The 17,759-nt window shown below is 39.9% G+C and overlaps 1 protein-coding gene and 1 non-coding gene across 3 annotated transcripts in view; both read left to right on the top strand.

The window, feature by feature from the left end:
- Nucleotides 1–857: 857 nt before the first annotated feature.
- RAB6A (RAB6A, member RAS oncogene family) overlaps nucleotides 858–17,759 on the top strand; it is a 63,274-nt gene continuing 46,372 nt past the window's right edge. The window contains exon 1 of one of the 2 annotated variants that reach the window (XM_045181909.3): nucleotides 858–1,563. In XM_045181909.3, coding sequence (XP_045037844.1) covers nucleotides 1,494–1,563 — 70 coding nt within the window. In that variant the 5' untranslated portion in view covers nucleotides 858–1,493. The remainder of the gene's footprint in view (nucleotides 1,564–17,759) is intronic. The other variant, XM_024572612.4, reaches the window with a different exon arrangement.
- Nucleotides 9,693–9,798, top strand: LOC112316121 (U6 spliceosomal RNA). Its single transcript, XR_002975963.1, has one exon. It is a non-coding gene; the product is annotated as a U6 spliceosomal RNA (small nuclear RNA).

The raw sequence follows: 17,759 nt of genomic DNA, 5'->3' as shown, positions 1-17,759 counted from the left end.
AACATCCCCTTCCCCCACATTTGGGATCAATCAGGCTCTACCTCTAATTTCTTGCGTGACCTTTTTGCAAAGTTTTCCCTCCCTCTATGTGGGCCTCGATTTCACCACCTGTGCAATGAAGGCTTTGTTTTAGTGATGGCACAGGAGAAGGTGGGAGCCTCCTGGAGTTGTCAACATCTGAGGAGCAAAGATTAATAACATAAAACCAAGTCAGGTCAAGCCAGGGGAGTCATGGGTTAATTAATAAAGAGGTTGCAGTTTCATTGGGGCGGGGGCAAGGGGGAGCAGACAAAACCTGAGCTCTACCTTGTCTTTGTGGACTCAGTACGTCATTTCCTTCCTCTGAGCTTGTTTCCTCATCTGCAAAAGTGGGGAGGCTCCTGCTTGTGGTAGTTATGAAACTCCTGGGAGCAACAGCTGAGAATGTACCTACCAAGATATCGTGTGATGATTTTTGATAAGAACATGGAGAAGGTGGGTAAGTGCAAGGGTGAAGGGCAGATCTGAGTAATGTGAGGCAGACTGAGAGATCCAGATAGAGGAACCTAGTACATAGCTCCCTGACCACACGTGTACATTGCTAGGCAATTCCCCTTCCACTCCCGCCCCGCCTCCGCCACACCTTTCTCCCCCTCCCTCAGGCTGTGACGCGCCACACTTCCCATGGCAGACACTGTACGAAGCTTTCCAGAGTGCGAGAGCCACGCGCGCTCTCGCGCCGCCACCTCACTATCGTCTCGTCCCGCCTCTTCTCTCTCCCAATTGGTTCATCACCTAAGTGACGTACTCGACCCCGTATTCCACTCCCTCCTCACTTTCCCCGGGTTGCACCCCGCCTCCTCCTATCTTCCACCGACAGGAGTCGAAAGCAAACAAGCCCCCGACTCAGGTGCGCGGGAGGGCCGGGAGAGCAGGCTACAGCAGGAAGGCGCTGGCTGTGGCGCGCACGCGCACGCACGCACGCACGCCTGCACGCACGCACGCCAATGGCCGGCTGGGCGGCAGGCTCGCGCCCGGGCTCGCCCTGTGCCGCGCCAGAGGCACGCGCACTCAGCAGATTGGGCTGCGGCGGCGGCGGCGGCGGCTGGTGTGTGAGCTGAGGCGCTGTGTGTCAAAGGTCCCAGACGTCTGCGGCTCCGGCTCCGCCACCCTCAGCCTCCCACCCCAGTACCCGTGCCGGGTGCTGAGAACGAAACGGCGCTAGCCTTGGGGATCCAGAGCACACCGCTGGGCTTCTTCCTACTCCGCCCTCCTTCCCTACCCAGCCGTGGGCCTCTTTCTGTGCTAGGCGACTCCGCGGGGAGGCGGCGGCGGCGACAGTTGCTTGTCTGGAGAGCAGTCCTGCCCTCCAGCCTCGCTCCGCCGCCGGGCCCTGCAGGGGCCGAGAGAGCTCGGTGCCCGTCCTTCCTCTCGCCCTTTTCCTCAGCTGGCTGGAGCAGCGTCGGTCCGGGAGGTCTCTGGGCTGAGGCGGCGGTAGCTCCTCCGGCTCCATCATGTCCGCGGGCGGAGACTTCGGGAATCCGCTGAGGAAATTCAAGCTGGTGTTCCTCGGGGAGCAGAGCGGTGAGTGAGTGGTCCCCCCAGTCCTGGCAGCTGGCCGCGGCTTCCCCGCGCCGCCCCCAGTGCGGCCGTTCCGTCCGCGGAGGCTGCTGCCGGCCTCGCCTCTGCTCGGTTCCACCCCCAGCCCTTCCCCGGGCTCGCCTCCTCTTCTGGGCCGCCGGCTTCTCTCCGCCTGGGTCGATCCGTCGGCCGGGTTTTGACCTTTTCGCCCCCGACTCCGGCGTCTGCTTTTCCCGCAGCTCGGCCTTTTCCCGTCGATCTGCCCTCCCCGGTCCCCACCCCGCCCAGCCCCAGCCTCCGTCCATCCCTTTCTTCCTCCGGTCTCCTTGCCCCCCCCCCCCAGCCCCCTTCCTTGAGCCCCACCCTTACTCCTTGCTGTTATCCCAGTTCGTTAGTCGTCGAGGCCCGCCGCGGCGAGTCCCTTTCCCGAGAACGGGGAACCAGCCCTCGTCACCCTGGGCGAGGGGGGTGGGATCTGGGCGTTGTTTTCCCCAGAGGCTTGGCCCTGAGAAGTGCGAGTCCAATGGGGGTGGGGGGGCGGATAAAATTCTTGAATGGTTTTCACCTGAGTGGGGATATATATCTCTCTCTGAATTGGAAGCGACTCGAGGATGGAGTGGTTGGGGGTGGGGGACAGGGGTGGCGGCGGCAGTGGCGATTTTCGCCCCTTGGTTTGGGCTCTGGCTTGCTGGAAAACCTCATTTTCTCCACTCGACTTTCATCCCTGACAATTCTTTTGGCAGTGTGGGTGCTTTCCCGGTCTCTGCCAGATGCTATGTCATGATCGTTTTACTTGGAATTTTTCACATCTCACCTCTCCTTTCAACATGAAGCAGTGTCTGATTCTCCTCATGGTGGTGCAAACAGGAATTACTGGGGAAATGTTAATTATTCCCTTTCTTGAGTATTTTCCAATTCGATATTTATGATTCCTGTGAGAGAAGGCTTGAGAATAACGAACATCTTTGGAGTTAGAGAGTATATTGGAGTAGAGTAGGAATTGATTCATCATCTAGTTTTCTAAATTAGTTTTCTAAATTAGGTTTAAATATGTAATACTGCTTCAGCTAAATGGCTCTTTTATGGTTAATATTCCATAGTATCTGATAAGTGAAATTGTTATCTCATTTACCTGGTCAGGCTTCTATGGTCGCCTGTAGTTCGTATCAGATACAAGATCCTAATTTTGTGATGGCTGTCTCTAAAATTACTTCTTGTGGTAATTCCAATTTTATGCTGTATTATGCAAGGCTTGATACTTGGCAATTTAGAGATTGTCATCCTTTGTTTTTCTCACACTTTTCACGACTATCTTAAAAATTGTCATTGAGAGATTAGTTTTTCCCAAGTTATCAAACGTTGAGTTACACACTATGTATCTCGGGTTAAGTTATAGCAAACATTTGTTATCTTTTGATTGGAAAGAAGGTAACTGACATAAATTAGGATCTTGAACTACTTGTATACTAATACTAACTAGGTTAATACTAGTTGCAAATTTGCTTCCCGTTGGACCTGAGAAATTATTTTTCTCCTTTCATACATTATCTTTTCCCTCCCCCCAACCAAGAAAAAAATGTAGTCTTCTCTTTATTTATGAATTTTCCTGAACTAAGTAGAAGTTTGTTTCTGTAAGTAACTTGGTGAGATCTATGTAATTGATCCTGGTTCAGGTATTCCATGGCAGTTGCAGGACAGTGCCATATGTAAAATATAGCCTATTGATCATTATCGATAAATAAAATCTAAAGTGCCTATTGTACACTCTAGGGATGTTATTGCCTGCCTTATGTTGCGATGCAGAGCTATTTAGTTTTCATGAAAAATCCATTAATGTCTGTCCTAGAAAGATTTTAGTATGAATAGAGATTATTACTAGTATCTGCAGGTTTCCTTTGAGTTTCTTAAGTATTTATGTTCTAATTCACATTACAGCGTTATGGCTTCTCATTTCTTTCCTTTTCTTTCTTTTCTTTTTTTTTTTTAAGTCTCTAAGTCCTCTCCTTCCCCATTCCTGGAGTCACCTTAGATTTTTTTTTTTTAATGGACTTTATTTTATAGAACAGTTTTAGATTTATAGAAAAATTGAGAAGATCATGCAGAGGGTTCCCATGTAGACCCACCCAGTTTTCCCTATTATTAATATTTTACATTAGTATGACATATTTGTTACAATTAATGAACCAATATTAATACATTATTAACTGAAGTCCATAGCTTATTCAGATACCTTTGATTTTACCTTTTTCTGTTTCAGCATTCATTTCAGGATTACACATTACATTTGGTTGTCCTGTCTTCTTAGGCTCCTTTTAGAATTATTTTAGGATTGTTTACCTGCTTTTTAACTCTGTGGAACTGTGATGTTAAAATCTTTTGAGGTTACTATGTTGCTAATCCAATGGGTTTGACAGAGAAAGGTTGATCTCTGTTTTTATGGGCAGTGTCTGTAGTTTTCTTGTACATTAGCAAAGATCTGTAGAATCCATGTCATCTTGATGTAACTCTTCATGAATTATTTATCTTCAGGTTTTAGAATTCCACAATTCAGCTTCAAAGACTAATATGTTTCAAAGCCTTGTTTGTCTCCTTAATAGCATTTCCATGTTTATAATTCTTATTTTTTATGTGTTTGTTTTTGTCTATTTTCCACATAGGAGGCAAGTCCCATGAAGATGAAAAACTATTGTTTTTTTGTTCATTGTATACCTAGTACCTAGCATAGTGCCAAGGTTGTAGTAGGTACTCAGAAATATTTGGTGAATGAGTGATGGTTGAATCATCCATCATTCAAAAACGTAACCAAAACTAGTAGCCTATATTAATCTTTGCTACAGAGAGGTCTACATTTTTTTCCTTATGCAGTTAATAGTTTAACAATAACATTTAATGCTTACATTATTTGATTTTATGCAGGGATACTGCAGATGCTCGAGGGAGCAGGGAACCCAATAATTTATAGCCTTTGCCATTTCATTAAAAGAAAAATGGACTAGCCATGATTTTGTACTTTTCTAGAGTTGAGCAAAATTAGTTTTATTTTGTTAAAGCTATTGCTAAATTATTTGTTACTAGGATAGCACTGCGTAATAATGTCAAGTGATATATTAAAGGCATATTCAGGGAACTGATCTGAAGTAGACTGATTCATTTAGCTTAAACATTTAAGGTTCGGTCCTGACCAGTGTGGTTCAGTTGGTTGGGCATCTTCCTGCAAAGTGAAGGGTCACTCCAGGTGGATTCCTGGTTGGGACACAGGCCTGGGTTGTGGTTCCCCCAGTCTGGTCACGTGTGAGAAACAACCAGTCGATGTTTCTCTCCCTCTCTTTCTCCTTCCCTTCCCCTCTCTCTAAAAATAAATAAATAAAATCTTTTAAAAAGTTTAAGGTCTGTGCTCTAAAATTAAGATAAGTTGTTTTAGTAAATGAAGCTTTAGATTGAGTTGATGACATTAGTCTTGGTAGTCTTCCTATAAACTTACAGTTTCTTTATATTTCAGTAGTTTACATAGTTTAATAAAGGAATTGTATTGAAATACACAGTTTGAATCTGGACCTTCTTTGAGGAATCTCTTTTTTTACTACCTGTTGCTATTTTCTTGAAATGCAGGGGTACTTTTAGGAATGTCATTTTGGTTTACAGTAGGTTATTACTACAAACAAATGTTATCACTTATAACTTAAGAAATGTTATCTCAGTAAGAAGCACATACCTGGCCTAGTACTCTAGTACTGGTTATTTTTCATGGTATACGACTTTTTTTTTTAATTCCAGAGAGAGGGAGAGGGAGGGGAAGAAGAAAGGAGAGAAACATCGATGTGAGAGAAACTTAGATAGGTTGCCTCCCATATGTTCCCAGACCAGAGACTGACCAGCAACCCAGGCATGTGCCCTGAACCTGTGACCTTTTGGTTTAGGTGACCACGCTCCAACCAACTGAGCCACACTGGCCAAGGCTACATCTGTTCTTTTAACTTGACCAGGAGTACTGAACAGTTTAGATTGGCTAGATCATTGACCTTAAACTTTTTCTTAAGAGTTGGTTATGTGCTAACAAATTGTTGAGGCCTCTGAAGAGCTTTATTTATGTGACTTACATCAATATTTACTATATTGAAAGTTAACTGAGAAAATTTTTAAATATTTGATGTACTTAAAAGTAATAGTATTTAGCCTATTACATGTTAATCTGATCATTTTTAATGAAAGAAAACTTTCCAAACAAAATTAAGAGAGTAGCACATTTTTTTACATATTTGCAAATTTCTTTAATGTCTGACTTAGTAGAAGATATTTGGATTCTTAAAGCTGTTTCTGCATTCAGTCTGTTGTAATATCACACGTCATGTAGACTCTGGGAAACTCCACTGTATATTCATAAAAGAATGACAGTGGAAAAGCTAAATAATATCTTAATAATTATGAAAACTGTTTTCACCACCCAGGAGAGAGTGGATCTTCTGAAGGTGTCTTGGGGGTCAAAATTCATACTTTGAGAATTACTGGGTTAGATATACCAAGCCTTTGCTGTTTCATATTGCAAGTTAGGACAGTCAAGGGGAATGTTTTCCATATTGTTTTGAAGACTTTAAACAGTGGAGCTAGTGATTAATAGCGTAGAGTCTGGGTTTCATATTTTAGCACTGGCCCTGGGCAAATTATTTGGCCTCTTTATGTTTCAACCTCTTTTTTTAAAAAAAAATTGTAATTTATTGATTTTGGGGGGGATGAGAGAGAGAACATTGGTTTGTTGTTCCACTTATTTTACACATTCATTGGTTGATTCTTATATGTGCCCTGATAGGAGATGGAACCTGCAACCTTGGTGTAGAGGGATGACTGTCTAACCAACTTAGCTAGCTACCTGGCCAGGGCCATGCTTCAATTTCTTCATCTAAAAATAAAGATAATAGGACCTATCATGTAAGTTTATTGTAAAGATTAAATTAGTTAAGAAGTGTAAAACATTACAAGAGAGCTTGGCATATGAGAAGTACTCAGCATATATTTTAATTTAACCATGTTAACTAAAAACTGTTCTTCTGTCAAGTTGTTTGATAGAACATACTATAAAGAAATTTACATTTCATTGGGGGAAGAAATACATAATACCTAATATAATATAGTGTGATGAGTGCAGCTGCTTTGAAAAGTAGAATTAAAAGGTACAGAGAAATGACAGGGGAGCATGGGGTTTCTGGGAAGGCACATTATAAATGTGGCTAATAGTTTAAGCATCTTTAGTTGAATTTCTTTAATTAGAACGTTCCATAGGTGGAGGAGACTTTGAAAAATCATCTAATCCATTCTCATAAGGCTTTAAACTGGACTACTTTTCCCCCCTCCAACTTTGTTTTTAATGGGTAATTCAATCATATATTTCACAAATTAAAATTATATAAAAATGTATACTCTGAGAAAACTTAGTATCACCCTGTTCCTATGACCCTATTTCTCATTTACTCCCCCTTTGTGTATATTCTGGGATGTCTTGATGCAGACCAAAGCAAATGTGAATATAATTTCTTTTTCCCCTTACATAAGCTGTATCAGACTTTATTCTGCACCTTGCTTTTTCCACTTAACAACAATATACTCTAAACGTCTTTTAATATTAGTACAGAGAGCTTTCCTATTTTATTTTTTAAATAAAACTTTTGTTATAGAATAGTTTTAGACTTACAGAAGAACTACAAAGTTCATACAGAGTTTCCATATACTCTACACCCAGTTTCTTCCATAGTTAAATTCACATGTACATTTTTTATAATTAATAAACCAATACTGATATATTATTACTAATCTAAGTCTATATTTTATTTGTTTAGCATGCAAGCAAGGTTTTATTAGTAATACATTCTCAGAGAAGAGAACGGGCCTAGCCGTGGTGGATGAGAAAGGATTAGGGGCTCGGTCTCTTGGTTGTATTTTATTTAAATTAAAAATTTTTTATCTAATGTCTTTTTTTCTGTTTTAGGATCCCATTCGGGATAGTACATTTCATTTACATGTTAGGTCTCCTTAGGCTGTTATTGGCTGTGACAGTTAAATCGGACTATAATTAAGTTTCTTCTTCCTAGACTTAGGTATCTCCAGGAAAACACATTTTGTAGTTTTTAATATCAAGCGTCCCTGTTCTGAAAGTCTCAGATCTATCCTATGCTATATAGTATGAAGCTTTTATTCCTTGGGGAGGCAATATAGAAAGACGGCTCCGGAGGCAATCAGGCTATAGTTCTAATCCTGACCCCAAAGTTTACAGTGTGATCTTGGACAGTTTATTTAACTGTTCTAAGCTTTTTTCATTTCTGATAAGATAATACTAACCTTGTAGTGTTGTTTACCCCATCCTCTGAATATAGAATTCATACATTTTGGTTAGATTGGTATTTAATCTTTACATTATTACTAGGTAAATGGTATTCACAGCTGAGCCATGTAGTGTACTGATTAACTTGTACTCTTGCATATTTTTTGTTTTCCTTTGTGTTACTATTTAACTTGCTTCTTTCCTTTGTTTAATTAATACGCATACCATTCATTCATTCCAAAATTCTACCAACACTCTAAATCGCCTTTCAGTGTAAGGAATGCATCAGGTTTTCCCTCAGTTTGATTTCCTTAGGACATCTCTCCTTCTGACTGTCTTTCTTTCTTTCAGTTTCATTGATGTGAGAGAGAGGGGGTGGGGAGAGAGAGAGAGAACGATTTGTTGTTCCACTATTTATGCATTCGTTGGTTCATTCTCGATCGTGCCCTGACCAGGGATTGAACCCACAATCTTGTGGGATGATACTCTTAACCAACTGAGATGTTCAGACAAGGTTGACCTTTTGTAGTTTATACAAGTTACCTTTTATGATTGGTGTACAGCTGTCAACTTGGGAGCTACCTTTACCATCAGTTTGAAGGTTTCCTTCTCTTTATGTTGGATGGCGTTTCTCGGATTACATTTTTTTTCATTGCTTACTCCCTCATTACATTGAACATATCCTGCAGGTAGGTAGTTTCCTAGGGAAGACAGGAGGAGGGGTTTGTGTTTGTTTGGGTTTTTTAAAAGATTTTATTTATTTATCTTTAGAGAGAGGGGAAGGGAAGGAGAAAGAGAGGGAGAGAAATATCAGTGTGTGGTTGCCTCCCATGCACTCCCATCCGGGGACCTGGCCCCCAACCCAGGCATGTGCCCTGACTGGGAATCAAACCGGTGACCCTTTGGTTTGCAGGCTGGCACTCAATCCACTGAGCTACACTAGCCAGGGAAAAAGGAAGTTTTTTGAGACCTTGTGTATCTGAAGATATATTTGTACAACCCTTACACTGGAAGTTTGGTAGAGTATAGAATTAATGTATTGCCTTGTAGATTGTAGTATTGCCATTATAACTCTTCGTCTTTTCATCTTTCATAATGATGTGCCTATTTTCATTCTGTGTGATGAATAATAGGTATTTGTTCTTCCATAATGGAAACTAATATTCCTAAGTTTCAGGTAAGTTTCTTAACTAGAATGATATCCTTTTCTCCATTTTCAGTTCTCTCGGAGATTTGTATTAGACTTCCTGGTTTGATCCTCTAATTTTATATTTTATGTTGCCTTTTTTTTTTTCATTTCTTTATTTTTCTGATTTAATTCTCAAAAGATTTCCTGCCCTGACTAGTGTGGCTTAGTGGGTTGGGCGTCATTCTGCAAACCACAAGGTAGCTGGTTTGATTCTTGGTCAGCGCACATGCCTGGGTTTCAACTCAGGTCCCTGGTTGAGGGTGTGCAAGAGGCAACAGATTGATGTTTCTCTCCCTTTCTTTCTCGTTCCCTTCCCCTCTCTCTCAAAATAAATAAAATATATGTTTTAAAAAGCTTTCCTTAACTTTCTTCCATTCTATGAAGTTTTATTTCTGCTATCATTATAATTTCAAAGAGCACCATGTTTTCTCATTGTTCCTTTTCTGCATCTTTTTTATTCCAGTTTCTTCTTGTTGTTTGAGGAAATTAATGAGATATATGACTTTCTTTCCAATACTTTTCTTTTGTAAGTTGCTTTATATCTCTATTTTAGTTTCTCTATTTCTTGTTTGATACGGTCCTCAAAAAACTAGTAGTTCTTGGTTATCAGCTTCTGTTTAAAAATTGAGCATTGTGCTCACTTTAGCAGAACACATACTAAAATTGGAACAATACAAAGAAGATTAGTAGGGCCCCTGCGCAAGAAAACAAAAAGAGTTGAGCGCTAAAAATTTGATTTTAAGCTCTTGTGTGGGTTTATGGGACTTCTGTGTAGGACAGTACAGCTGAGTTCTTTTTTGAGGCAGTCTCTAATGTAAGGTCTTTTATGTCTTTTTACTGGTCAGATTTCCTGCTGGAGAGTATAAGCTTGGTTGCCAGCTTTCTAGGAGCTAAATGGAGAGGGGATTGGAAGATAAATAGATTAATTTCCTTGTTTTTAGTACTGTTTGTACTCTAGCCCCTGTACCTTATATTTATTCCCCAGTCCAGAAACCCTCTGTTTTCCTTTTTCATAGCATAATTCTCCAGTATTCTGAGGCGTTGGGAGAGGGAATCTGGCTGTGTGGAGTAGAGGAAGGGGATATAACAGAGTGTCATCAACATTTTAAACAACCTTTCATCCAGTCCTTCTGTTTTCAGTACTTCCTTTACCCTTATTTCTAGATGCCCTTGGTGCCTTTTGGGGGTTCTCTGGCCTGAATCAAATTATTTCTTAGCTTTTCCTATTGTCATTTTAAAACTGATTTTTATAGAATCTGTTAAGTCAATTACCATTTTTGCATTTGCTGTCTAGCTTCTAAACTTAGATGATTTAGATTTTCCAAGAACCAACACTTACATTCAGACATTTAGAATTGCTTAGGGTTTCCAGTTCCCTTCTTTTTCCTTCTTTTTGAAAAATACATTTCATAAAATTAAAACTTGCTCATACCCATGGTTATAGCAGCATTATTTACAGTAACCAAAAGGTAGAAGCAACCCAAGTATTCATCAGTGGATGGATGGAGAAGCATAATGGGATATATATGTAGTTTATATAGTAGAATATTACTCAGCCATAAAAAAAATTGAAATCTTGCCATTTGTGACAACATGGTTGGGCGTAGAGGGTGTTATACTAAGTGAAATAAGTCAGAGGAAAATAAATATTGTATGTTTTCACTATGTGGACTCTAAAAAACAAAACAAATGAACAAACAAAACAGAAATAGACTGAGGCCCTGGCTAGTGATTCAGTTGGTTGGGTATCGTCCTGCAAGCCAAAAGGTCATGGGTTTGACTCCCGGTCAGGGCACATACCTAGGTTGTAGGTTCAATCCCTAGTCAGGGTGCATACAGGAGGCAGCTGATCAATGTTTCTCTCTCTTTCTCTGTTCACCTCCACCCCACCCCCAAATCAATAAGCATATCCTCAGGTGAGGATTTAAAAATGAAGGAAATTCTTATATTCTTTTTCTATTTTTTTAATTCTGACACATGCTACAACATGGATGAACCTTGACATTATGCTAAGTGCAATAATCCAGTCACAATAGGCAAATAGGGTATGATTTTTTCATTAAAGGGTAATAAGCATCACTGGTATCCTATCCTGCTATTGTGAGATTTCATAAAACCTTGTCCAGGCACCCCATATAGACTTCATTAAGGTGTTACATGCTATACAAAACACATGTCTTTGCTTTTTAAAGCTTCCATTCTAAGAATCATAGAATTTTATAGGTCATTTATTCATTTAACAGATGCCTATCATGTACCAGGCAGAGATCTGTATCTCAAGTGATAGAGCTGTTAACAAATGAGATAGAATGAGATATAATCTCTGTTCTCTTGCTTATAGTCTAGCAGGGAGCAGTAAATCCTCTATTTTTGTATCTCCCCTCCCCCAGATCCATTCTCTACATGGTGTCAGAGTGAATTTTATAAAAATGTAAATCAGAATTACTTCCTTAACAAAACATTGTGGATGTACTTAACAAAACATTGGAAAGGTAAATTTTATGGTATATACAGTTTAAATTTTCTTTGAGTTCTCTTTACAACTCAAAAAACTCTCACCTATGTGATTTTTTTTATTATTCTTTGAATAAAGTGTTCAAATCATTCTAGAGTATTGGGTAGGCCTAAAAGTTCATTTGGTCTTTTTCCATAAGATGGCTCTAGTAGCACTTGATTTTCTTTCACTTAATTCAAAACAATTTTGTTAGATTGTGTTGTGACAGCTGTTATATCAGGGTGAATTTTTTAAAAAACGATCAAAATCGGTGAATTTTTGTGTAGCCATTGTAATACTGAAGATGGAAGAAAATATGCAACATTTTCAGCATATTATGCTTTATTATTTCGAGAAATGTAAAAACACAACTGAAATGCTCAAAAAGATTTATACAGTGTGTGGAGAAGGTGCTGTGACTGATAGAACATGTCAAAAGTAGTTTGCGAAGTTTCATGCTGGAGATTTCTTGCTGGATGATGCTCCATGTCAGGTACACCCATTGCAGTGGATAGCAATCAAATTGAGACATTAATTGAGAACAATCAATGTTCTACCATGTGAGAGATAGCTGACATACTCACAATATCTAAATCAATAAAGTTATTGGTGAAAATGAAAAATGGGACTTTTATTTTACAGAAAAACCTAGTGGATTTTTTGGCCGACCCAATATATGGCCGACACTGCGTAATACGACTCCTCTTGCCCATTCTTACCTTGAACACATCTCCCATCATCTCTTTTTCAGCCATACTGGCCATTTCCCCCCATTTTTAGCTCTTCACTCATCTGCATCTTGTTACATACTCCCTCTTCCCCTTTGCCTGGTTAACTCCAGCTTATCATTTAGATTTCAGTTTCAAGTCACTTCTTCAAAGAAGCCTTTGCTGAGTTCCTCAGAGTAGTTCAGGTTCCCAGAATTCTTTGTATTTTCAGCACTGTGTACTTCTTGCTGCCTTTAATACAGTTGTAGTTTGTCTATTAAAATTTTTGTTTCCCATTTGGTCTGTAAGTTCTACAGAGGGTAGTGTTCATGAATTTCTTGCTCATTGCTGTATTTTAAGCACATTGCACAGTGATTGGAGCTCACTAAATATTTTTGAATTAGTAAATGATACATGATTTTTTACCCTACTTAGTTTCAGAAAGGTCTTGAGGTTTCCCACAATAATAAATACACATAAAAGAGGATAATTAAAGGAAAAACGGAATAAAAGAAAATGAAAAACCTAGGAGGAAAAACGTTTGAGATGCTAAGTATCTGGGCTCAAGTTGAGGAAAATGATGCATCAGAAAAGGTCATTGGATTTATCAAGAACTAATCAGTAATTTTTTAAAAATGGTTTCGGTTGAGTTTCAGAGAGTCAAGAAAGATTCAGAAGGCCCTGGCCAAGTAGCTCAGTTGGTTAGAGCATTGTCCTGATACGCCGAGGTTGCAGGTTCTATTCCTGGCCAGGACACATACAAGAAGCAACCAATAAATGCATGAGTGGGTAGAACAGGAAATCGATGTTTTTCCCTTCCCCGTGCCCTCTAACTCCTCCCCCCCACATCAATAATTTAAAAAAAGATTCAGATGTAGGCAATAAGTATAAATGGCATATTTGAAAAGTGAATTTGTGATTTAACCAAATATGCTTCTGGATTCTTAAAATACTATTTTAACCTTTATTATGGGAAATTTTAAGCATATAAAGAAGTACAGAGGATAGCATTATGAAAGCCCATAAAATGTTACTCAGCTTCAGTAATTATCAACCTACGACAGGTTTCATCTATTGCACATAATTCCTCCCCACCCCCCCCACCCCAACACCAAAGTGGTTTGAAATAATCCCAAATACACTGTCGTTGGTAGTATTTTGGTATGACTGCTAAAAGATGAGGACCTCCTTATTGGTATATTTTTGACATTCATGTATATAGTTACCCACAGAGGCCTTTATTTTTGGGATACTTTTCATTATGCATTTTTGAGTTTTAGTATTTCAGGATCTCTAGACCATTGTTATTCAATTGAACTTTCTGCAGTGGTGGAACTATTCTATATTTGTGCTGTTTAATATGTTGATGACTAGGGTAACCGAGGAACTGATTTATAAATTTTATTTCATTTTAATTCATTTTAATTTCGGTAGCCTCATGTGGCTAGTTAACCCTTTATCCGGCCATAACCCTTTCCTCAAAAACTGAAGACCGTCTCAGAAATATATATGCACGGACACCTTAAATTATTTATATAATCAAGGTGAATTAAGTTGATTTTAACAGGGAAATAGAGAATGTGATACCTCATAGATTTAGACAGATTTTAGACCACCTCTGGATTATAGATATTTTGATAGGTAGTATATAAGGCTGCATAAAATCTACTCTCAGGTCTTTTAGATCTCTGTGTTGGTGTCTAGCATTATGTCCCTCATATAGGTGACCATAAAGTGTTGACTCTGTTCAGTCTTTAGAAAGCTGGGTTGATGGTCTTTCTTCTTTAGGAAAGTGACAGAAGCATCATCATATTGATACTAAATAGGCAAAAACTAGATAACTACTGAAGTTACTACTTATTTCTAAACTTTTATATTTGTTTATCCTTGTTTAATATGGAACATTTCTTTAGTTAGGAAAACTGATCTGTGGTCTTTGTTCTGCCACCTTATAAATTGTGTACCCTTAAAGACTCCACTTTAACCTCTCTGTGCCTTAGTGTCCTCATGTGTAAAATAAGACTCCTTTTTACCCCTTATAGTAATGGCCTGCGTAGATAGTCCTCTACAGGCTCCACCAAGTGACTGTCAGCACCCTCTCATATTTTCCTACCTATTTAATGTTCACAAAACTTCCAGAAATTCCAAGTAGTTCTTCTTTACAAAATGACTGAGTACATTTACTTTTAAATAAAACATTCCTTTGTATTCTCAAAATTCTTCAGTTGAACTTACTTTGCTCTCCAAAATATTGTACATTTGTTTTCAAAATCTCTGATATTGAAGTAATTGTAGTCTTGCTTGTTAAACAACCTAGTTATTTCAATCTCAATTCTAATTGATATTCTAAATACTGTGATAATTTAGTTTTATTTTTCAGGAATTTTACATTTGTGCTTTGTTATATGTTGAGTTGTATCCTTCTCAAGTTCATATTTTGAAGTTTAACCTCTAGTACCTCATATGCAGTTAAGATGAGGTCATACTGGGGTAGGATGGGCCTCTATACAGTATGGCTAGTGGGTGTCCTTATAAAAAGGGGAAGTTTGGACACAGATGTAAACAGAAAATGCCATGTGAAGATCAAGGCAAAGATGAGGGTGATGTTTCTGCACACCCAGGAATGTCAGAAGCTAGGGAAGAGGCTTGGAACAGTTTCTCTTCACAGCCCTTAGAAGGAACTGCCAACACCTTGATTTTGGATTTGTAGCCTCCAGAACTGTGAGACAATAAATTTCTGTTGTTTAAACCGTTCAGTTTGTAGTACTTTATGATAGCAGCCCTAGCAAACAAATGCAATGCTTAATACCTTTTTGCAACCAAATATAAAACTCCATACACTTTTGACAACTTAATGGACAATGTGTGTTTCCTGTTTCAACTGAATTTTTTGAATAGACTATCATAATTTTGTGAGTAAATCCATGTTTTGTGGCTTCCTGACATTAGTATATTTGAATACATAATGATAGTATCATTGATTGACATCTGATTACTAGTACTTCCTACTTATCAGGTCTTGTGAGTACTTCACAGTACTCACTAATTTAATTTAATCCTTATAACAACTTTGAGCTCCTTGGAGAAGTGGTTGATTTCAGGGGTGGGATAGGGGAAATACAAAATGAGCATGGAGTGTTCTGGTACTAGAAAGTAAGGAAGTATTTAAGAAAGGATGATGGCATGTTAAAAGGGCACAGGAGCCAATGGGAAAGAGCTCTCAATGGGGAAAGTTAGAATAACTTGAGCAACAAAATAAATAATGACGATATTGGATAACCCACAGAATTAAGATATCCATGAATCCATACTTAATAGGTAGGTAGGTAAATAAATAGGACTGCTCTTCATTACAGAAGAATTCCCATTGGAATACCACAGTAATAATTACTGCATGCCTGCCCTGTCTGGTGTGGCTCAGGGGATTGACTGCCAGCCTATGAACCAAAGGGTCGCTGGTTTGATTCCCAGTCTCGGGCACTTGCCTGGATTACTGGCCAAGTCCACAGTAGGGGGTGCACGAGAGGCAACCACCCTTTGATGTCTCTCTGTATCTCTTTCTCCCTCCCTTCCCCTCTAAAAATTAAAAAAAAATTAAAATTAAAAAAATAACTACTGCAGGCAAGATCCATTTGACAAATACTAAAATTAGTGGGCAAAAGGTTTGAGAAGATACATAACATTTATATAGTCTCAAAGTATCTCCCCAACACATTCGTTATTTACGAAGTAAATAATAAATAATAAAACAGTAAACTTATGGTAGAGAAACGGTGGAGATCATAACCAAGTGAAGAAGGTTAATATCACTAGGATTAAGACATGAATAGGACATCATGGTCCCCCTGTGCACCTGAGAGAGAGACTTCAGTCCTATGGTAGTCTTGCCAAAAATGCATGAGCTGAATCTAATGAGAAAAGTGACAAAGCTAAATTGAGGAACATTATACAAAACAACTGACCTATATTCTTCAAGTGTCAAGGCCATTAAAACAAGGAAAGATGGGAAACGTTACATAGGAGAGGAGACTAAGGAGGCATGACAGCTAAATGCATAGTGGAATCCTGGGTTGGATTTTGGGACAGAAAAAGGGAATTAGTAGAAAAACTGGTGAAAACCAAATAAGTTCTGTAGTTCAGTTAATAGCATTGCATCACTGTTAATTTTATAAGTTTGATAATTGTGCTATTGTTTTATAAGATGTTATCATTAAAGGAAGCTGAGTGAAAGGTTGTATTATTTGTGCTATTTTTGTAACTTTTCTGTGAGCTTAAAATGATTTCCAAGTAAAAAGTCAAAACAGTTCCTTAAAATGGTATTGCTCAGAGAACCAAGATGGCGGCATAGGTAGACACACTGCGCCTCCTCGTACAACCAGAACTGACAGAAAATCAAAAGGCAAGGAAGTCCGACGCCAAGGAGATAAAAAAATAAACATTCATCCAGATCGGTAGGAGGGGCGGAGACAGGCAACCAGGTGGAGAGGACTCATGTTGTGTTGCCGTGGCGGGACCGAGACTGGCGGAGTGTGGGACGAAAGGAGCAGGCAGTCTGACCACTAGCAGACCCTGCGGCCCCACATTCACGCACAGATAAACCGAGAGGGCCAGACTCAGAGTGGCGGAGAACGGGGCAGGCAGAGCTACGGGTAGCACCCCGCGGCCCCACATTCGCGCACAGATAAACTGGGAAGAGTGGCAGGGAGTGAAGCAGACCGCGCAACCCAGGACTCCAGCTGGGGGGGGGGGCCTCAAACCTCTGATTGAAAACGCCCATGGGGGTTGGGGCGGCAGCAGGACAGACTCTCAGCCTCACAGGAGAGGTGGTTGGAAAGACCACAGAGGCCTAGGGTGTGCACAAGCCCACCCACTCAGAAACCAGCACCAGAGGGGCCCAGTTTGATTGTGGGTAGCGGAAGGAGTGACTGAAATCTGGCAGAGAGTAGAGCAGGCGCCATTGCTCCCTCTTGGCCCCTTCCCCACGTACAGCACAGCGTCACAGCACAGCGACCAGCGTTACCCCGCCCCGGGAACACCTAAAGCTCCGCCCCTTTAAGCAACAAAAGCACCAAGACAAAAAAAAAAAAATGGCCCAAATGACAGAACACTTCAAAGCTCCAGAAATAATTCAACTAATTCAACTAAGCAACGAACAGATAGCCAACCTATCAGATGCACAGTTCAAAACACTGGTAATCAATAAGCTCACAGAATTGGTCGAATTTGGTCGAAAACTAGATGAAAAAATGAAGGCTATGCTAAGAGAGACAAAGGAAAATGTACAGGGAACCAGCGTGATGTGAAGGAAACTGGGGCTCAAATCAATGGTGTGGACCAGAAGGAAGAAAGAAACATCCAACCAGAAAAGAATGAAAAAGCAAGAATTCGGAAAAATGAGAAGAGGCTTAGGAACCTCCAGGACATCTTGAAACGTTCCAACATCCGAATTATAGGGGTGCCAGAAGGAGAAGAGGAAGAGCAACAAATTGAAAACTTATT

Source organism: Desmodus rotundus, chromosome 5 (assembly GCF_022682495.2).
Source record: "Desmodus rotundus isolate HL8 chromosome 5, HLdesRot8A.1, whole genome shotgun sequence".
In the NCBI taxonomy this organism is placed as follows: Eukaryota; Metazoa; Chordata; class Mammalia; order Chiroptera; family Phyllostomidae; genus Desmodus; species Desmodus rotundus.
This window is presented reverse-complemented; position numbering and strand designations above follow the sequence as displayed.